Source organism: Colletotrichum navitas (assembly GCF_030913465.1).
Source record: "Colletotrichum navitas strain CBS 125086 chromosome Unknown LY79scaffold_29, whole genome shotgun sequence".
Taxonomy (NCBI): Eukaryota; Fungi; Ascomycota; class Sordariomycetes; order Glomerellales; family Glomerellaceae; genus Colletotrichum; species Colletotrichum navitas.
The window spans coordinates 103,990-122,733 of NW_026850575.1; the positions used below are offsets into that span (position 1 = coordinate 103,990).

Here is an 18,744-nt window from a genome sequence, read left to right on the forward strand (position 1 = left end):
AAGGTGTCAATGACGGCTGAGTACTCCAGGGGAGAGGAGGAGCAGAGGCAGCATGCGATATACCGGCACCGATTGCTGTCATGGAGTTGACCGTCTGTAGCCTCTGCGGGATGTTGATGATTGCAGTCATGAAGGGGAATCCCGTAAGGAATCCGTTTCTGTACCAGACGGTTAGCAAGACATCATCCATTGCACTTTTCCGGGGTGCACTCACAAGAGCAGACCCAAGACGAACCTATTCGAGGTAAGTCGCCACGGGGCTCGCAGACGCCGTCCTTTGCCGATATCCATCTCTCCCATGCCACGAAAGCCAGCCACATGGCCCCGGACGAGACGAAGGCAGTGATAATGGCGACGCCGTTCCAAGGGTACTCGGTAACGACTTGTTCAAGAGCAAAGATGACGAGGATGGATGCGGCCGAGGACAAGAACGCGCCAACAAAGTCGACACGTTCCCACGTCTGCCTCGACACCAGAGTGCGGAATGACATGGTGGATCTCCCATAGGGAAAGCCGAAAGGCACCGAGAAGGCCACCAGTGAGGCTGCAAGGACTCCTCCGGGTCCGCTATAGTATTGGGGGCCACTCAATAAGCCGATGCAAAAGTCTCGGTGGAGTGGGGGTCAGGCCTCGGGAAACTTACTTGAAGACGAAAACCCATCGCCAAGTGGTGTTGTCTGCTATGTGGCCGCCGAGTATAGGGCCAAGAACACTGGAGATGGCAAAGACGGACGAGAAGATGGCGATGTAGGCTGCATACTTGGGGGGCGGAACCATCAAAGGTACCATGACAGTAGATAGAGAGTATATACCCGAGCCTCCCATGCCCTGGAGAGCCCGAAAAATGATACTGATTGCAAACATGTCAGTTAGTGTCATGCATAACGATTTGACCGATGATCGTTGAAGGGGGGCCTGTCAAGCAGGAGGATATCCAGCAGGCATGACTCACAGCGGCAGGAAGCCTTAAACCCGGTTAGCAAGGATGGCATGACATGGCGCACCTCAACTGAAAGACGGAGCGTTTACCGGTATAGGTCAGCAAGTACGACGTGACAATCCAGCTGGACCTATCAAAACCGTGAAGGTCATCGACAATGGACACCAGAGAGGTGCTCACAATGGTTGTCTCCAAGCGTCAACAGCAACAAGCCAACACAGAGGCTATAGCACAATAAACCAGTCAACAAAACTCGGATGGGATTGGCGCGACAGGCAACGATGGTCACAGGGAGATAGTCACCCTGCAGTTAAAGCATGCAGCCTTCATCCGGTATGGTATACTTTTGGCTTCGACACGTCCGTCAGCTCGTTCAGTCTGTTATCGGAAGGGGTTAAGGCAGCCGCTGAGATATCGGCTGCGCCAACGGTATCGAAGTTGACCTCTTCAAGCCTATCGCCGGGGCTCTCTGTGGTCTGTATTGGTGGTCTGTCAGAGGACGAAGGGATGCGTATTTGCGCCATCTGCACCAGCCAACCATGTACTGCCGGACCGAGGTTACAATGCGTGAGGATCAGATGCGCCCAGGAAGGGGGGGGGGGGGGGGGGGGGGGTCAAAGACTCGGGAAGAGAAAGGGAATAATAGTTGGTTTGGCGTTCGTTGCGTGCAGAATGACGGTAACTACTGGTCCTTGGCCGTCGTTGTTCAGCTGCTGGGATCAACGAAGCCCCCCTTAAGCAGTGTCTGACTCATCAAAGCTAATATGGACAAGTAACTGCTCCTAGGTAGGTATCAACTGATGGCACGAATACGAGGAGAAAACCGCAGGCACAAAACCCCCCCACGCACAGATACCAAACTAAGGGGGGCGACACGTCAGCTTTGAATTCTAAGCACTTTTCTCCCATGGGATCTGTCCAGTTGGCGTTGACAAGAGTCGTACAGTCCGCCAGGATTCTGAGTATTAGCTTGTTACAGGCCCTGCTTACACGTACAGTATAACAAGCACACTCTGTTCCTACAAAGCATCTAGCAAGAGTAAGTATTTTTACATCTCAATCAAGTCGATCTAGTGATGTACCTTAGAGATAAAGTAACTCTGTAGAGGTACCCTTCCAATAGATCTAGAGGAAAGCAACCTTTTTGTGGTTTCCTGGGTCATTTCACCACGCTAAGATTTATAATCCCGGTGGACTGTACATGGTTGGCGCATCTTCACATCAAAAGCATTACAGATGCTGCCATCAGCCTGCAACGTTTGTTGGTCGTACATTTTGCATTTTGCCAGCGTTTAGACTTTCCGTGTGTATGTATGTGGGTCACTTGCGGGTACCGGTGCGCTATTCCGTTCCCCGCCCCGGCGGGTGGATACACAAGGCACAGTATACAGGTAGGGCTTAGGCTGCACGATGGCGGGGTGGACACACGCACATACATGCATTAATGCATACATATATAGGCAGGTATACGTGCATACTGCAATATCTATGTACAGTAAGTAGCTGCCTACCTAATGTAGGTAGGTAGGTAAATACCTAGTGCGCAACCCACATAGGTATAGTCGGACAGGAAGGCGGGCCCGTGTCCGTCCGAACTCATCGGGCGGCCCGGCCCATGAAGGCAGGCACATGGAACGGACAGGCCAGAGTGGGGGTCGAAGGGTCGAGGGCATTGTTCCAGAAACACACATCAAATCCGTCCAGAGTGGCGCATCCGCCTGCGCCTCCACAGTCGCAGACCGGTGAGAGCGTCTTCATACACTGAGGCGCCAGCGGGGTCGGGCAGGCGGCGATTCAACTGGGCAAGGTCATAGGAGCCGACATCTTCTCCAAGAACGGCCTCCCCATGGCCCCTTCAGGAAGAGCGATACTTCTTCGACGTCAGTCTCCAGCCCCTTGAGCAAGGGGCTCTCTTGACCCGGGCGCTCAAGGACGTCGTAGATCTGCTGATGGATGGACCCATTGCACCACCACAGCCGCTGTACCGGTATTCCTACTCAGGTATCACAAAGGCTTCAAGATCATGCAGGCGGGCACGCATACCGGAAAGCTTGTGCTTGAGTCTTGTGACGACGACGTTGTAACGGTACGTATCTCCGGAGCCATCACCTCATCGTAGATCTGGACTATGGCTGGGAGGAACGAACTAACAAAATGACAGGTCGAACCGAGCCGCAAAGCCTCATACCCGTTTGCGCCAGATGTTACCTGCGTCCTGTCCTGTCGGGCGGAGCGGGCAGTCCAACCACTGCGTTATCAACACATACCAGGACGCCCTCACGCGGGCCTCCCGGCGTCGCCGTCGACCTCGGCATGATCCTCCCCGTGGGCTTCGCCGCCGAGAACAAGAAGAGCATGGCCAACCTGGGGGAAGGTTCGAGCCTGAAAGGGCTGACCGAGCTAGAGGCCACGAGAAGCTCCTTTGTGGACTTTACGCAAGATAAGGAAGTGACTGGAAGGTTGAGAAACAGCGTGCCCAAAATTGGAGATCAAGAAGTATAGCAACCGATGTAATTGAGAATGTTCCTGCACAACCCAATGCTGGTGGCGGAAAGCCTCTTGTCACTTCAAACAGTAGCGGATGTATGGATAAATAATTATGTATGTTGAACGCCAAAATGGACTGTATAAGCATACCACATCGCCCGCGGGCGCGAAACATGAATGGCAGCATGTACCTCCGCCTCTTCCCCATCCAGCCATCTTCATGTTCATGGTTTGTGGGGGTGGGCGAAGGATATGTAGGCCTCCCAATCCAACAAGCAGGAAATTAAGACTGCCCCATTTCCAGAACGCCAGTGCAATCTCTTCTCCCCAACGCGCAAGCCTTTTCTTTGCTGTTTCCGAGTCGATCGTACATCTGGTGTCGTCTGATGCCATACAAGTAACATCGGAAGGGTCACACCCTCGTCTCTTCATCCTCTGTTCGTGGTCGTCGTCGCGGTCGACACAGGAGCCCAGCCCGGACCGCTCGTGTTAAAAGTGGGAAGTTGGTGGTGCGTATGGCGCAAGCCGCCGTCTACATGACGGAGCACTCGCCCTCCTGCTGCTTGCCAATCTTGCTGCGAGAGATGCGCTCCCGCTGACGGGGGCCATTCTTGCCAGCGCGCTTCAGGTCCTCGAGACGCTCACGGGCCTTGGGGAAGTTTTGGGCTGCAAAAATGTGTCAACAAAGGCATTTCTTCAACAGGTGCCGTCAGACTTACCAGCCGCTCTCCAGTACCACCGCTTCGCGTCCTCCATGTTAGCCGGCACACCAATGCCCACCTCAGTAAAGTAACCCATCGCATACTCGGCCTTTGCCAGGCCGGCCGTGGCAGCCTTGCGGGCCCATAGATACGCCTCTGTGTCGCTCTGCTGGAGGACATTGTCGCTACCTGTAAGATACCAACCACTGAGCGCCAACTCGGCTTGATGTTCGCCCTGCTGTGCAGCGCGGGAGTACCACATGATGGACTGCCGGGGGTCGACGGGGCAGCCCATCAGACCATATTCGAACGCGCAACCCAGGCGGTACTGTGAGAACTTGTAGCCGAGGTCGGCCGCCTGCTTGAAGAGCGAAAACGCGTACGCTTCGTCCTTGATTATTGCGTCGTTGGGCGCAGCCGATTCATAAAGGAGACCCAACTCATGCAATGCGTGGGGGTTTTCGGCGTCGGCCCGTTCCGCAGCTCTCTTGAGCCAGCCAACAGCCTCGCGGGGGTTCTTCGGCTGACCGAGGAGTCCCTTCAACAGGATCATGCCGACCTTGTACATGGCCGGCGTGTCCCCTAGAGTAGCAGCTCTCTTATACCACTGAATGGCCTTCAGGGGATCCTTCCTGGTACCGCCGCCCTCTTCGTGGCCGATCTCGCAGCATACTGCCGTTCGGTAGGCCGCGGCGGCGTGGCCAAGCTTCGCAGCGGACTGGTACAGCGTGAAAGCCTCCTTGTTGTCGGGCTCGGGTCCAAACAAGCCCCGGCCAAGGCAATCGGCGTAGAAGAACATGGCTTCGGGGTTCTGCGCGCTCGACGATAGCTTTTTGAGAATTTTGTTGGCGTCGGCGAGGAATCTCTCGCGGGTGCGAGTCCTCATCTTGGGATCCGCGAGCGCGGGGGCAAGAACATCGGCAGCCTCGACAAGTCTCTTTGCCAGCCTCAAGGCGGACTCTTGGTCGTTGGGGTTCGTCTTGACGATCTGACGCAACCGCTCCAGTTCGTCTTGGGTGACCGGCGTGGTGATCTCTTGCATCGAGGACTTGCTCGGTTGCTGAGACACCATCTGCTGCTGCGGTGGAGGTGCGCCGCCGGGACCGGCTGGAGGCGTCGGTCCGTTGGAGGCGCCGCTGTAGTTGCGGATCGGCGCAGGCTTGTCGCCCATGTTCACCATGGAATTGGGCATGTGACCGGGTCTTACGGGGGCTGGGTGGGATGGCAAATTATCGGGGCCGCGAGCTGGAGGAGGGCCCTGAGGGAAGCCCGGACGTCCCATTTGCGGGTTTTGCGGCTGGCCCCATCCGTTAGGTACGTTGTAAGCATCTTGGTAACCGTGGCCCATCGGCGGCATCGGCGGAGCATCGTTAGCCATCTCAAAGACGGCCTGCTGCGATTGCCTCAGATCCGGCTGCGACTTGGTTCGGCTCATCTCCGGCACGCGTTTAGCGCCCGGCTGGGTGTGCTCGGCGACGATACCCGGTCTGATGTGCTGGTCAAAGGAGCCGCGGGGGCCATTGGGCGGCGGCGCATTGAAGTCGGGGACGTCAGGCTGGGCGTAGCTGGCATTGCTCTGGTTGCTCATGCGTGTAGAATGGTAGTAGGCATCATAGACATCACCGAAAGATGCTCTGGCATCTCGGTATCCGTCTTGGTCCCCTTCATATTCTCCACCATATCCGCCATATTGAGGAGCCATCTGTTGGGGTTGGGGCTGCTGCTGCTGCGGCAGCGGCGGCATCTGGTTCGGATGCATACGCTGCGGTGGCGGGCGGTTGCCTTGGGCAGTTGACGGTCGAGGGGGGATTCCATTGCGCGGTGGCGGTCCCCCGGGACCACCATAGGGGTCCATGCGTGGCGGAGGCGGGCGTCGCTGAGACCCGTCGTTCATAGGCATCGTCATGCTCCTTTGAGGGGGGCCGAAGTCGTCTCTCGGGGGTCCTGGTGGGCCATAGCCGTCGCCTCGGAAGTCGGGTCCGTATCCTGGGTCCGGGCCGCGACGAGGTTCTGGGTTACCTCGCGGTGGCGGCGCCCTGCCGTCAGGGGGACCAGGAGGCCGAGGGGCTCCCCCGGAGATATCCATTCCGGCCATCTTGTTCAATATCGCATTTTCTTCATCAAGATCCGTCTTGCGACCGTGCCCTGGAAAGGCCGGGAAGGCGCCGCCGAAACCTTGGGGACCAGCCGGGCTCAATGGTCCGGGGTCTTGTGGTCGAGGGCGGTTGGCTAGCTATTCATCAGCATACGAGAGGGGCAAGCGGCAGCACACACACACTCACGTGCAGGATCAGAGTTTGCAGATCGTTCGTACTGAGCAGGGCGACCTCCTCGACCCATGGGAAAGCCTCCTCGGCCTCCAGACCCGCCGCGGGACGGGGGCGTGCCGCGAGCTCCATCAGCCGTTGGTGGGCGTGGTATAGGACCGCCGCCTCTTCCCATTTGAGGCGGCCGTCCTCCTCTCGGCGGGCCATTGGGACCAGGACCGCTACCGTAGTAGTCCTGGGGCGGGTAGCCTTGGTTCAGCGGGGGCGGCGGGCCTCTGCCGTAGTTGGGATCCTGCTGGTACTGACCGCCGTATTCTGGGCCGTAGCCTCCGTCGTCATAGTAATCGTAGCCGTACCCATCTTGCTGGTAGTTGTCGTACTGCTGGGGAGGAGGGCCCCGCGGTGCAGGGCCGGGACCGGGACCGGGACCAGGACGAGGCGCGGGCGGACCACCGCCGTATGGGCGCTGTCCAGGATATCCTACCATCGTCTGCTGTGCCGCGGCTACTCGTGTCGAAGCCGTGTCGGCCGGCTTGTCGATGATGACGGGGGCACGAGGTGCAGAACTCGTAGGGGCGTCGGTTATGGTGGTTTGTGGTGTCGTGTAGGTGCGGTGGTGGTTCGAGGTCGGAAATGGGTAGGTTTAGGGAGCTCTTAGGCGGCTCTGTGTCGCATAAGGGCACTGAAAAGAAGGAAATCAGGTGTAGCTCCACAGCTTGCCGGAATGGACGGTCTACAATCTACAACAGGCGCAGGCGCATAGCTGACACTGTCGAGAGCCCCAGGGTCGGCGAGGGGTTGGTAGTCTTGTATGCTGGGATTCAGCGCGTTTCGTGTCAATGCTGATCGACAGTTTCGGCGGGCCAGGCTATGCGCGAGGGCAGACGATTCAGGTTGTTTTTCTCCCCCCTCCTTTGACGAGGAGAACAGGAACCAATCCGCAGAGTTTGGTTGTGGAAGACCAAAATCAGGCGACGACGGAAAAAAGGAGAAAATAGAAAAGGAAGCTGGGCCTCGTGGTGGGCAGTGCCGGAAGGGGGGGCAAAAGACTAGGTAATCAATAGAGCGGCCGTTAAGGGGAGATCGCAGGTGTTTCCAGAACACGGCGTCTATTGGCGGCAGTGACGGTTGTCGTGTGGTAATAGTGGTGTGGATGAAGGCGATGGAGGGGGGGCTGGGCCGAGCTCGTCGGGGGCAAGTCGTCGTATGAATGGAATGGCCGAGGTTCCTGGGGTGGCCGTTGTTTGTTTGGTGCGGTGCCAAGGAAGAAGAAGTATGGCCGTTAGTCTTCAAGGAGTGAGTGAATAGAGAGAGAGAGAAAGAGAAAGAGAGAGATAATGAAGGGCGAGGATGAGGTCTGGCTCATGCACGCATCCACATGCAAAGGGGTGAATGGGGCAGACGAAGAGGAGTGCGTCTGCTGCTGCTGCTGCTGCTGCTGTGTAGTGTCGTGTTGTGTTATGTTGTGTTGATGTGTGTATGTGTGTGTGGACAGAGTATGAGTTTGATGTACGTGGATGAGCGAGTGAATGAGTGGTGAGTGTGAGTTGTGTGCGTGTGGGAATGGAAAGAGCAGGCCGGGGCAACGGGAAGGAGGCGGAGGACGGGTGCACCTGCAGGTTTGAGTTGAATTGAATACCGGTACGTAGTATAAGGTAGGGGATGGATGGCCAGGGCTTGTGTGGGAGTGTGTCGTACAGCAGTTGGACAAGACAGTCAGTAGGGGACTTGGGCTGACTGGGCGGGCTCTCTCTGTACCTGTACCTTTAGCCGGGGGGGTGCCCATGTACCTTATGTACCTTTTTACGCTCTGCAAGGTACATCAGATACAGGTTCTTGGAGAGCAAGGCACTGTGCCTCGAAGCGAATATACCTCTGCTGCCCCCTGGATATAGAGGGATTCAGGACGAGGACGATGAAGGGAGAACCACAATGGGCCTGGCGGTGTGTGTCTCGGTCTTCCAGACCCGCCCCGTTGCAAAATAGCAACTGCTGTGGTGGGCGATGCTGCACGTAGTGCACGCATGTATGGGTACTTTGACCGAGTACGGATATGTCTCTTGGTTTGCATCTATGAAGAACTGCACACCGTCAACGACTGACTGTAATTTCTATCGACTGTATGTGACGTGTCCGTGAGTTGCCGGTGATGATCGAGGCGCTTGGTGAGCCGCAACTTAAAGGCGTCAAAGCCAGAGCTAGACGAAACAAGCCAGCATATATATATATATGTAAAAACATGGAAAGATTAAAAATAAATCAAGATAGCCATGTAACCGCCGTTCAAAGTATCGTACACTACTTATCCGACCAGTGGACGACAGTCCCGTGTTTGAAGCCGCCGGCGAGGGCCGTGTCCCCTTACCGTCCTGGATATTGTTGCTGTTCCCGAGCCACGGGTTGTCCCACTGTCCTCCTCGTCGTCGTTGTTGTGCTAGCTACTATGTATGTTATGCATGTCCTCGTCGATATGGTAGTGCTATTATTACCCGGGAGCCTCTTTGGTTCTTCTCGCACGCACGTACGGGTATGTTCATGCCGGATTGCCCAGCTGGATACATCCCACGCGGCTGACCAGGCGGCATTTGTATTTCCTTTCCCTCTTATTCGCTGTTTAGTTTTTCCTTCCCTCTCCCGTCTGATGTTACTCCTGATACTGTCTCAGCTCTCTTATCTTGTCTCTCTGTTCTGACTCACCGTTCTCTCGCAGTCGCTCTGCGTTGTCGACGACCTCAGGGGATCCCGTCGATCATGTCATTGACGACCTGAGATTACCTTCATCCCGCAGCGCCGCTAGAAACCTACGCGATCCAATGCTACTCCGTCACTTTGCACTGCCGTCAGCCCAAACCACGCGATAGGGTACCTCACTAAGGCAAGGTACGCGCACTGCCGCCTCTAGCACGAGAGTTACTTCGGTAGTGTCCTGCGGAGGGCCCCCGCCTCCATCCATCGACGCTACCGCTGTACATCTGTGCTTCGGACGCAGTAGGCTTCGGCCGCATTGAGGTAAACACCGCCGCCTCCGCCCCTGCCCGTAGCAATGTCCAACTATCCTATACTATATAAGCGCGGCTGAATAGAACTGCTTCCTGGCAAGCCAATGCTGGGTTTGCTAGGCCAAGCCTTGCCTGCGCTCTGGGGCGAGCCATAACACTTCAACGTGTGCTAGGTATACGTCCCAACATAAATTAGTTGAACAGCTTCGACAAAGTCCGACGAGAGTGCTCTCCGAAAAAGGCAAAGGTTCGTCCGAGAGCTGGAACGAGGGTCCTCCCAGTGCCGCAACTTGGAACTGAGGTCATGGCTGCGTGTACATTGGTTCCACGCTCCCCGCAGCGCGTCCGTCTCCACCGCGAAGAGGAGCCGCTCTCCTCTGTGTGTGTGTCTCTCTCTCTCTTTCTCTCTCTCTCTCTCTCTCCCCCTTTATGCCAGAAAGAGAAGAGACAGCGAGAATCGGGGCCAATCGATCACGACCACCGCTTTGCGGGGTTCCAACTGTCCCAGATTGGCTATCTTCAGCTGGACTAGGTAATGGACCCCAACTTTCCTCATCCGTTCAGCCCAGAGACATCTGAGCCTCGATTGGGGGACGCTCCGACCGATGTTCGCCGCCCTTCTTTGGCTTTGCTTCCCACACAGACGAAAAAAACGTAATCCCGTGCCCTGTAGGCAAGGAGTGAGCAAGGGTCCCGCCTGTAATGGCCCTGACTCCTGCCCCCCCCGAACCGGTCGTAAATGCGACCTGTTAAGACACAAGGATCGACCCCAGGGACCACGCCCAACGAGCGGTGCTGCAATGCGCTCTCTCTCCTCCTTCCCTTCTACGTACTACGTAGTACCTAGAGCGCCGTGTCAGGGTTCCCTCCCCCTGGTGGCAACCTCGATTGGACCCGTCAGCTCCCCCTTTCGAATGTCTGGTACCCTAGGCTCTGGCCTCGAGAGGAGGGGGCTTCCAGTGTGGATGACACATGCCGAAGTTATAAGGGTCTGGAAAGGTTTACCAGTAGCCATGAGACTCATCCTGATCCTTAGAGCAGAATGTGCATGGGAGTACCATCGGATGTCAGACCAGATGTAAGAGTCAATGAGTGTTAATTTTAAGCCTTGGAGAGAAGGGCCAAGACTTCTTGGAGGTGCGACTCCCTACTACCGTACTAAGGTAGTGTACACGTCCCCATCGGCCACGCGCTATCAGGTTTCATAGCGGCCTCTGTGCACATTTCGTCTCATCTTCCCGGCTTCCCGTCGTCTTCCACCCTGCTGCTCGGAGTTGCTGCTGCTTGAACTGGTTGCGGAATTCCCCCCTCCATGGGCACCAAATGCCTGTTCACGCAGCCACCCCGAAGCACAGCCGCTAGCCCTATTCCTCTCTCCTCCTCCTCGCGGGCGGGCCTGGTGGTGATGACTCGTCGAAACGCACTCTCATCACGAAGGCAAGTCACGAGTGTATTGTGGAAAGATGTTTTCTTTTTCCTCTACAAGGGGGAAGGAGAGATGGATATCCGGTAGCCGGATGCCTTCGCAGCCGCGTCATTCGTCAACCAGCCCTTGAACCATCCCAGGAGGCCTCGACACGAGTACCCTATTGCATCGCTTAACGATGGTGTCATGAGGGCTCGTCTCCTGCTTGCCTCCTGCTCGCCTCACTCCACTCCTCGGCCGATGCCCGGGGTGGGAACCCCCAGTGTCGAATGGGTGAGCCCTTCGGCCCGGTCGACGTACGGCCAAGGAAATAGCAGTGGATGCTCCAGTCGTCAGCCGCAAACTATCCTGCTCGCGGGGGTCAGTCCCAGGGCTTCAGACACTTTAGTTCGGTTCATGAAGCCACCCGCCGACTGGACAGGCAATCAAGCGCTGTACTACGTAAGTTGTAACGGGCCCCCCAAGGCCAAGAAGGCGGTGTTGCCACGGTAGCAGACGTCAGGCACCCACCAGACATCAGACAACGGCCCTAGGTGGGGGGCAAAAAGAAATAAACGGACAAAACGAAATGGCCGACAATGCTGGGCCAAGTAAAGTTGAGTGACAAGAAACCAATGGCACATGCGTTGGGCTTGGCGGCAGGCTGACCGCTTTCGTGTCCTTGTTCCCAACGACGTCGTGTCGTGCCGCAAATCGCGGGGGCCGGCGCTCGACTTCGACTCGCCATTGGGGGCGGCACTTCCGATAGCGTTTTGCGTTCCTGCAGCTCTGGACGCTGGCGTGTCGGGTTGTTTCTTCATCTTGTCGATCCGGAGCGCCGCCTGCCGGCGAGTGATTCGACACGACGCCAGCCACCAAACGTTTATTGTTGGTCCGGACCATAGCCCCAGACTGGCTGAGCACACACAGGTTGCCCTACTGCGCCACGAACCTGCTCTTTCTCGCATGTGCTACTGCTAGGGTCGTAGATTATGAACTGGGAGAGCATGGTGTACCACACTGGCAGCAGGCTCTGGTATCGTTGCTGCATGGAGAGGCAAGGCGTTGCTTATGTGGCTCAACATATAGATGCACTGAACTCATTTGGGTAATTACTGGTATGCCTTGTGTGTGTGTACCAGCCGAGACATCTCAGTGCAAAGGCACAAGCCACAATTCTCGGCATGCACTGTCCAGCCACACTTTTTGCTTAGGTAAGTGAGGCAGCTATCCACCGCTTACCCAAACGGGATAGAGCTGGTAGGTCTCCAATCAAGCGCGTCAGGTTCGTCATCGACTGGGAGAGGATTGCCTCTTCGTCGCAAAAGCCCAAAGTCCAGACGCCAACGCCGGAGCTTTGTCGAACCACCGCACCCCGACCGCTGCTCCATACCACGAACATCAGGCGCAATGGCCAAGAAGGCTACGAACTGGAAGCTGTGGGGGAAGATGATGCTCGGGTACGTCGAGAAACCTCCCCCGGAAGAAAGCCATTGCGAATAGCGGGACTGACGAAGTCTTTTAGCGGAGGAGCCATTTGTGTTGGCGGCCCGGCCTTCACCATGTGGGTGTCGCCGACGGAGGAGGAGCTGTTCAAGAGATACAACCCCGAGCTACAGGCGAGGAGCTTGGCCAACCGCGAGAAGACGCAGGCCGAGTTTGACCAATTTGTCACGAAGTTGAAGGAGTACTCGAAGTCGGACAGGCCGAGTGCGTATCTCCTTTCCTGTTCAGAGATTGGCTCCAGCTAACGGATCACAGTTTGGGTTGTACGGGACGAGGATATCGAGAGACAAAGGGTGGCGCGGGCGGAAGAGCAAAAGAGAAGGGAAGCCGAGCTGAAGGCTCAGCAAGAGACGATGAGAAGAGAGTCGGGGCTTTCGAACGATCTGGACTGAAGCGCTGCCTCTCGTCCACAGACTGTACTATACGAAATGGGCTTGGGATCGGGGATATGCCGCGGAAGGCTGTACAACAACAAGAGATACCATGACAACCTCTGAGGGTTGGCTCTGTGGCGTTCAAAGGCTTACGAATGACGTCTTGGCGGGTCAGTCGGGCTGCATCATGGAAGATACCATGTGCTGGGAACAGGAGATCAAATCCCAACTTGACTCTCGCCAATCAACTAGCACTGTATCTCGTCCGTGGCGGGATACGTTTGTTGAACCCCTCCACAGATGGAAAGCCAAAAAGTTCGCTGCCACGGTCCCACTTATTCGGTGTGGCTTCGGTGAAGCCCCCTTCCCCCCAATAAAACAAGAAGATACGTACCTCACCCGGCACATACTATTTCCGCAAGCGAGGAAAGTCTTGGCACGCACAAAACCTCCATCATCAGGTTGCTCGCCCAAAGCTTAGGAAGCGGCTCAGCCTTACGATATTGAGAGTAATACGGGACGTGACGAGACGAACGAATTACGGTAAGCTGCTTCTTCTGCTCCGCCGCACCGGGGCGCCGGACGGGAAACCCTTTGTCGGTTCGCCAGAGAAGGGGGGGTGGTTGGTGGCTGCCCGCCCGGGTTTTTCCCACCTCCAACAATTTTTGCTAATTGCCCTGGCCTCGCACAGCACAAGCTCCTTCTTACTCTTCCCCCACCCGCAAAACCAACATCCTCCCCTCCCCCTCAAACCGTCAAAAGTTCGAGCATCTGCCCATCATGTCGGACGTTCAGGAACGCCTTAAGAAGCTCGGCGCCTCGGCGCGTATCGGTATGTTTTTTTCCCCCAATCTGCTTTGCGGCAATTGATTTTATTGTTTTTGGTTGGTCGATTGAAAATGAGGTTGACTGACTTATTTGCCGCGCAGGGTATGTGTGACCTCCGAAGAAATGACCCCTCACCTACCCTCCATCCCATTTCCCTCCCTCGCCGAACCATCGAAAAAGAAGGAGAAAATAGAATCCACAAGCCACCCGTCGCGCAATCGCTGGTGCAGTTTACAATGACTAACGTTTCGATTCTTCGCCCGACAATAGCGGAAAGGGCACTCCCCGCAGAAAGATGAAGCGTGCGCCCGCGCGCTCCGCCGCCGACGACAAGAAGCTCCAGGCCGCCCTGAAGAAGCTCAACGTCCAGCCCATCCAGGCCATCGAGGAGGTCAACATGTTCAAGTCTGACGGCAACGTCATCCACTTCGCCGCTCCCAAGGGTAATGATCTCCCTTTTCTCTTTGGGCTTGCCTCGCCGAGGAAGCTCTGCTGTCCCAAACACCCCAGACGGGCCTTTGCTAAGATGACAAACCCAACGTAGTCCACGCCGCCGTCCCCGCCAACACCTTCGCCATCTACGGCCACGGTGAGGACAAGGAGCTCACCGAGCTTGTCCCCGGCATCCTCAACCAGCTCGGCCCCGACTCCCTCGCCTCTCTCCGCAAGCTCGCCGAGAGCTACCAGAACATGCAGAAGGAGGGCAAGGACGGCGAGGAGGACGACATCCCCGACCTCGTCGAGGGTGAGAACTTCGAGAGCAAGGTCGAGTAGAGCGAATCCAATATGAAAGAGGTCAATTAAGGGAAAGCCGCACCCCAAACGGTTCTTTCTTCCATTTTTGCTTTGGTTGGGAGTTTGATCGCGATGTGCCGGGTCCCCGTGGATATATCATCTGAAGCGTCTGGATTAAGGAATGGGAAGGGAAAAAAAGAGTAAACTTTCATTTCCAAAACGCAATGATCGACACGAACGGCCCTTTTGCCTGGTTCTTTTTTTTTATCCCCCGCCGGACACACGCGAAAAACGGATCTCATAAAGGTTTACAGACTACGTGCTCTGGGAAAACAACGACGTTCACGTTCATTTTCCCCAATGCGATGCCGAGTCTCTGCATAATGAACAATGCAAAAAACGTGGAACAACGTTGACAGTGAGAGCCCATGGCATGTGATGGCGTGACGATGGTGTGATAATATGACTGTCGGAACGTGAGCTGTTCTAGACGAGTCTCGTCGGCAAGACACGAGAAAACCTGGGCGTGTGTTATGGACGTGAAAAGTTGTCGTCGCCCACGTTCACAACCCATCCCGCCAAACCCTCTTTCCTGGCGCTCTCCTTGACCTCACGCCTGTCGGCCAGGAGGTCTCCTCCTTTCACTTGGGCATACGTATCCACCTCGACGGCGCGTCGCAACGCCTCGCCGTCGGGCCCCAAGCTCCCAGCAAGCGCGGCCGCCAGCTCCCACATCCTCCTCCTGGAGACGGCGCTCGCCCCCTTGGCATCAAAGGCCTTCCGCCCCTGCAAGACGCCCCCCATCATCCCCTCGTCTACGCCGCTGGCGGTCCACGCCGCTGCCAGGTTGCTCGCCGCCACTCTCTCGGTTCGCGCCCCGACGCTCCTCCGGGAGAACCCAAACTCACGCGCCGTCGTCGCCACCTCGAAGGGTGAAAACCGGTAGCCGCCCCGCCAACGCCGGCCCGCCAGCGCCCTCATACGCCCCCGCGCCGAGAAGGCCCTCTCGCACCCCTCGGCGGAGCGCTGCGAGTCCGGCAGCACCAGGGCCGAGATGTAGGCGTTGCCCGGGTGGACGAGCAGCGCCGCCAGCGAGGAGAGCAGCGAGGTGCACTGCTTGAGAGCGAGCTTATCAGAGCAGGACTTGGACATGGTCGGGGGCGCGTCGCCGCGGGCCGGCTTGCGGCGGACGACGCCGAGCTGGGAGAAGTAGGCGCGTCCGGGGAGGGACCCGATGTCGGATGCCGTAACGGCGGTCCCGGGGACGGGGATGGCGTTCGGCGTCGGCGTTGGCGCGGGAGGCACTTCCCAGGGGGAGGCGTCGTCTTGTGCCGCCATGGTGAGCTCCATGCTCGCATCACCGCAGGGAGCTTCGGAGCAGTACATGTGCAGCTTGACGCCGTCCTTGACAGCGAACGGCTGGGGCGAGTCGTTGGATACCTCCGAGGCCTCACGCCTCCTGATGAAGTCCGAGGCGGTGCCTTTCAGGTGGCTGCTGCACTCGTCTAGTAGCCAGCGGTTGAAGGCGCGGATAGCAAGGACCTCGGCGTGCCAGTCATGGAGTGCGTTGCCTTTGGCTAAGGAAAGCTTGTTGGCGGGAAGGCATTTCATGCCCGTCCTGTAAGACTATTAGCTTGCGTTTCATGAGCAGGTGGTGGGATGTAAGTGTGGTGTAATTGTATGTTGCTATATATCTTGCTACATATTTATGATGCAAATGCGTATCATTTAAATACGATCAGAAACTTGTGCATAAGAGCATCTCGACAAGTCTGACAACTCAAAACAGAAAGCACGGGAATTTGTATTATAAACCACCACCATATGCAAAAACTTACGCAAGTGAAAGACATGTCAAGACGCCGTCCTTCTCAGCAACAATGCCGCTCAGGGGAACCCATTCGTGCAGCCCGTTGTCCCTGACTTGGGGCTTGCGCTTGGCCGGTAGCTTCTGGAACTGCCGCAGAACCAAGTCGGCAATCTGATCGGGGTCGGCCGTCATTTGCAGCCTCAGTCTGTCTCTCAAAGGCCTCGTTGCCCTCAGCCAGCTGGTCATCCCGAGTTTAGCGTTGGCATTTCCCACACCCGGAGTCCACGTCCCGGAGCATTCAGCCAGACCGAGATAGTGGGGCCAAATGGAGTTCCTCCGTCATTGCGCTGAAGGGCTGAGGGCGGCTGCGCCACAGGGCATCATCGCCCAGGGCAAGAGGCACGAGCCACACTTCGCGACACACACAAACACTGCGCCGTCGCCGTCCACGTGACGCTCTCGGTTAAGCGAAGGCGCTACTGTGGGGCCAGGGCACACTTTCCCTCTCGGAGCCACACCTTCCTGCGCCCGCCCTCCAGTGTCGAAAATTGAGAATCTCGCGAAAGTGCGCCGTCGTTCACCCTCCCCCCTTCCCCCCCGAACCCTTCGACCACATCACCGACAAGTCAGCAAACGTTCGCATTCAACACCGCCAATGTACGTGCAATAGCTTCCCTGCCCTCGTTTTCTTCGAGTCTCGTTGGAGCCCACCCCCGGTCCGCTCGTCTAGCCATTTCGCCAATTACTCCCGATCGACATTCGCGACTTTTGCTTCTCGACGTTTCTACCGCTTTGGCTAGACGGGTGCACCGGATCGAGGGGGCGAACAACTGATTGCAATTTTTGGGACCGGTTCTGACAGCTTTCTTCAAGATGCGCACGTACGACGACACGTTCTCGGGCCAGAGAATCTACCCTGGCAAGGTACGATGAACAGATCTCCTCCCCAACCTCTCCGGTGTCATCTCTCCCGTCGATCGAAGGAGCTGCTTTGGAGCTGCTGGGGCAAGCGAGAGACCGGGTCTCCCAGATGGACAGAAGGGGTGCATGTGGGCAAACCGACTCGGTGATGGAACGAAAGAGCATGGATGGTTGGCTACACGATCGATGGGAAGGGAATGACCTGCACGGAGAGAGCACGACGAGGCAACGGACGTGAGAAAAAGGACATGCGCTGACGAGACTCTGAACTACAGGGTAAGCTCTACGTCCGTGGTGACAGCAAGATCTTCCGCTTCCAGAACGGAAAGTCCGAGTCCCTCTTCCTCCAGCGCAAGAACCCTCGCCGCATTGCCTGGACCGTTCTGTACCGTCGCCAGCACCGCAAGGGTATCTCTGAGGTGCGTTTTTCAATCACCCCACCCCCCCATTCCGCGCGAGCCGGACAGTGAGGCTTGGCTACAAATCCGGGTTGCTTTTCAAGCTCTCGTCCCGGCCTCGCACGCAGACGCTCGTCACGAAAACAGATGACTGACCCCCACTGCAGGAGGTCGCCAAGAAGCGCACTCGCCGCACCGTCAAGTCCCAGCGTGCCATCGTTGGTGCCTCGCTCGATGTGATCAAGGAGAAGCGCAACCTCCGCCCCGAGGCCCGCTCCGCCGCCCGCGCCGCCGCCATCAAGGAGTCCAAGGAGAAGAAGACCGCCGCCGCGGCCGCCAAGAAGGCCGAGAAGGCCAAGGCCGCGGCCGCCGGTGGCAAGAAGGCCCCCATCACCAGCAAGCAGGGCTCCAAGGGCGCCGCCCCCAAGGTCCAGGCCCGGACCCGTTAAGAGCACTCTTCGGCCCCTTTTGATGGGAGGGAATTCCTTTTGAAAGTGACTGGAGCAGGAAAAAAGACGTTAAAAAATTTCGGCATGGGCATCTTGGGCGTGGCGAAAGTGCAGCAATGGCCTCGGGCCACACGGGTCCGCGGCTGGCTGGTGGGGAGGACCGCAAGGTGAACCTTTTGATCAAGATGGGACAATACGACCAGGTTCAACTATTTGGAGTCGAGGGTTCTTTGTGCTTTGACGGCTGGTTCTATAACTACACAATCACGGTAGCACGGAATGCATGGATTGTCCCACGGGATTACCAAGTTAACTGTCTGGGGTGTGTCGACGAAACGTGACTGGGGTCAGTATGGACGATGGACGTTGATGAAGATGATGACTATGAGTAATTGCCGGTTGTCTCTCCAAGCCTGCGAGGGCCGAGGTTTCGAGTTCGAGGCGGCTGTGACTGCGATTGTGCTTGAGCTAAGACCACACAAAACAGCCCCCCTCCATCCCCGGCATCCCCACGCCCGTCGGAATGATGTTTCCCTCGATCCCAACCTCTCACCCACTCCCCCGCGTGACCCGTGTCCTTCTAGCCGCGAGGAGGGCGAGACTCGGAAGTCGCCGGCATCCCTCTCTCCGACACTCCTGACGGGACCCCCCTCCGCCCAGTCGGCAGCGGTACGTTGCGGGCTTGGAGGATTCCTCATCCCGGGCCACTCTTCACTCATTGACCCAGTCAACATCACAAGTCTCATCTCACAATCCATATAAACTTTGACACAAGACACAACGTAGAACGCAAGAGAACAGGAACCTCGAGGCTTCAGCAGCATGGGTTTCATAACGGAAAAACCATTTCGTTTGCTCTAAAATTTCTATGTAGCAAGCAGAGTTGGACGAATCCATCTAAGGTGTATGTGTATAGGGGGGAGG

The 18,744-nt window shown here is 56.9% G+C and overlaps 11 protein-coding genes across 11 annotated transcripts; 7 read left to right on the top strand and 4 right to left on the bottom strand.

Annotated features, from left to right (window-relative positions):
- Positions 1-50: 50 nt before the first annotated feature.
- On the bottom strand, positions 51-1,195 carry LY79DRAFT_197445 (major facilitator superfamily domain-containing protein). The gene is made up of 4 exons (XM_060551434.1): positions 1,030-1,195; positions 644-965; positions 215-567; positions 51-158 (listed from the first exon to the last, which is right to left on the bottom strand). Coding segments are annotated over exons 2-4 (591 nt in total). The 5' UTR covers positions 880-965; positions 1,030-1,195; the 3' UTR covers positions 51-156.
- A 1,768-nt stretch (positions 1,196-2,963) lies between these two features.
- On the top strand, positions 2,964-3,442 carry LY79DRAFT_669679 (uncharacterized protein; the record flags this gene model as incomplete). The annotated part of the gene is made up of 3 exons (XM_060563678.1): positions 2,964-3,026; positions 3,102-3,157; positions 3,211-3,442. The coding sequence occupies 3 exons, from the start codon at positions 2,964-2,966 to the stop codon at positions 3,440-3,442; spliced, it is 351 nt and encodes a 116-aa protein (XP_060414170.1).
- A 517-nt stretch (positions 3,443-3,959) lies between these two features.
- LY79DRAFT_515389 (uncharacterized protein) lies at positions 3,960-6,882 on the bottom strand (the record flags this gene model as incomplete). The annotated part of the gene is made up of 3 exons (XM_060554709.1): positions 3,960-4,093; positions 4,147-6,357; positions 6,411-6,882. The coding sequence occupies 3 exons, from the start codon at positions 6,880-6,882 to the stop codon at positions 3,960-3,962; spliced, it is 2,817 nt and encodes a 938-aa protein (XP_060414171.1).
- Positions 6,883-8,608: 1,726 nt separating this feature from the next.
- On the top strand, positions 8,609-9,228 carry LY79DRAFT_553768 (uncharacterized protein). The gene is made up of 2 exons (XM_060557805.1): positions 8,609-9,045; positions 9,093-9,228. Exons 1-2 carry the CDS (start codon positions 8,635-8,637, stop codon positions 9,162-9,164), a joined length of 483 nt encoding a protein of 160 aa, XP_060414172.1. The 5' UTR covers positions 8,609-8,634; the 3' UTR covers positions 9,165-9,228.
- A 510-nt stretch (positions 9,229-9,738) lies between these two features.
- LY79DRAFT_553770 (uncharacterized protein) lies at positions 9,739-10,864 on the top strand. Its single transcript, XM_060557806.1, has one exon. The coding sequence runs from the start codon at positions 10,000-10,002 to the stop codon at positions 10,474-10,476; it is 477 nt and encodes a 158-aa protein (XP_060414173.1). The 5' UTR covers positions 9,739-9,999; the 3' UTR covers positions 10,477-10,864.
- Positions 10,865-10,869: 5 nt separating this feature from the next.
- LY79DRAFT_553771 (uncharacterized protein) lies at positions 10,870-11,838 on the bottom strand. The gene has a single exon (XM_060557807.1). The coding sequence runs from the start codon at positions 11,765-11,767 to the stop codon at positions 11,258-11,260; it is 510 nt and encodes a 169-aa protein (XP_060414174.1). The 5' UTR covers positions 11,768-11,838; the 3' UTR covers positions 10,870-11,257.
- A 371-nt stretch (positions 11,839-12,209) lies between these two features.
- Positions 12,210-12,697, top strand: LY79DRAFT_515415 (assembly factor cbp-4; the record flags this gene model as incomplete). Its single annotated transcript, XM_060554711.1, has 3 exons — positions 12,210-12,259; positions 12,325-12,509; positions 12,561-12,697. The coding sequence occupies 3 exons, from the start codon at positions 12,210-12,212 to the stop codon at positions 12,695-12,697; spliced, it is 372 nt and encodes a 123-aa protein (XP_060414175.1).
- Positions 12,698-13,459: 762 nt separating this feature from the next.
- Positions 13,460-14,281, top strand: LY79DRAFT_669682 (NAC domain-containing protein; the record flags this gene model as incomplete). The annotated part of the gene is made up of 4 exons (XM_060563679.1): positions 13,460-13,511; positions 13,609-13,615; positions 13,778-13,950; positions 14,052-14,281. 4 exons carry the CDS (start codon positions 13,460-13,462, stop codon positions 14,279-14,281), a joined length of 462 nt encoding a protein of 153 aa, XP_060414176.1.
- A 492-nt stretch (positions 14,282-14,773) lies between these two features.
- LY79DRAFT_515311 (adenosine-deaminase domain-containing protein) lies at positions 14,774-16,244 on the bottom strand (the record flags this gene model as incomplete). Its single annotated transcript, XM_060554697.1, has 2 exons — positions 14,774-15,860; positions 16,081-16,244. The coding sequence occupies 2 exons, from the start codon at positions 16,242-16,244 to the stop codon at positions 14,774-14,776; spliced, it is 1,251 nt and encodes a 416-aa protein (XP_060414177.1).
- A 681-nt stretch (positions 16,245-16,925) lies between these two features.
- Positions 16,926-17,820, top strand: LY79DRAFT_579695 (ribosomal protein L24e-domain-containing protein; the record flags this gene model as incomplete). The annotated part of the gene is made up of 3 exons (XM_060560048.1): positions 16,926-16,976; positions 17,249-17,392; positions 17,539-17,820. The coding sequence occupies 3 exons, from the start codon at positions 16,926-16,928 to the stop codon at positions 17,818-17,820; spliced, it is 477 nt and encodes a 158-aa protein (XP_060414178.1).
- LY79DRAFT_197761 (uncharacterized protein) lies at positions 17,762-18,650 on the top strand. The gene is made up of 2 exons (XM_060551436.1): positions 17,762-17,767; positions 17,963-18,650. Exon 2 carries the CDS (start codon positions 18,100-18,102, stop codon positions 18,580-18,582), a length of 483 nt encoding a protein of 160 aa, XP_060414179.1. The 5' UTR covers positions 17,762-17,767; positions 17,963-18,099; the 3' UTR covers positions 18,583-18,650.
- The last annotated feature ends 94 nt before the right edge of the window (positions 18,651-18,744 follow it).

Bases quoted from the DNA above. Each gene is read 5' to 3' on its own strand.
- LY79DRAFT_553768 (XM_060557805.1), top strand. From the start codon at position 8,635: ATGGAAAGATTAAAAATAAATCAAGATAGCCATGTAACCGCCGTTCAA. The intron at 9,046-9,092 runs CTGATACTGTCT...GTTCTGACTCAC, and splicing joins TCTCCCGTCTGATGTTACTC to CGTTCTCTCGCAGTCGCTCT.
- LY79DRAFT_553770 (XM_060557806.1), top strand. From the start codon at position 10,000: ATGTTCGCCGCCCTTCTTTGGCTTTGCTTCCCACACAGACGAAAAAAA.
- LY79DRAFT_553771 (XM_060557807.1), bottom strand. From the start codon at position 11,767: ATGCGAGAAAGAGCAGGTTCGTGGCGCAGTAGGGCAACCTGTGTGTGC.
- LY79DRAFT_197445 (XM_060551434.1), bottom strand. From the start codon at position 879: ATGACACTAACTGACATGTTTGCAATCAGTATCATTTTTCGGGCTCTC. The intron at 568-643 runs GTAAGTTTCCCG...CCAATACTATAG, and splicing joins CGATGGGTTTTCGTCTTCAA to CGGACCCGGAGGAGTCCTTG.
- LY79DRAFT_197761 (XM_060551436.1), top strand. From the start codon at position 18,100: ATGCATGGATTGTCCCACGGGATTACCAAGTTAACTGTCTGGGGTGTG.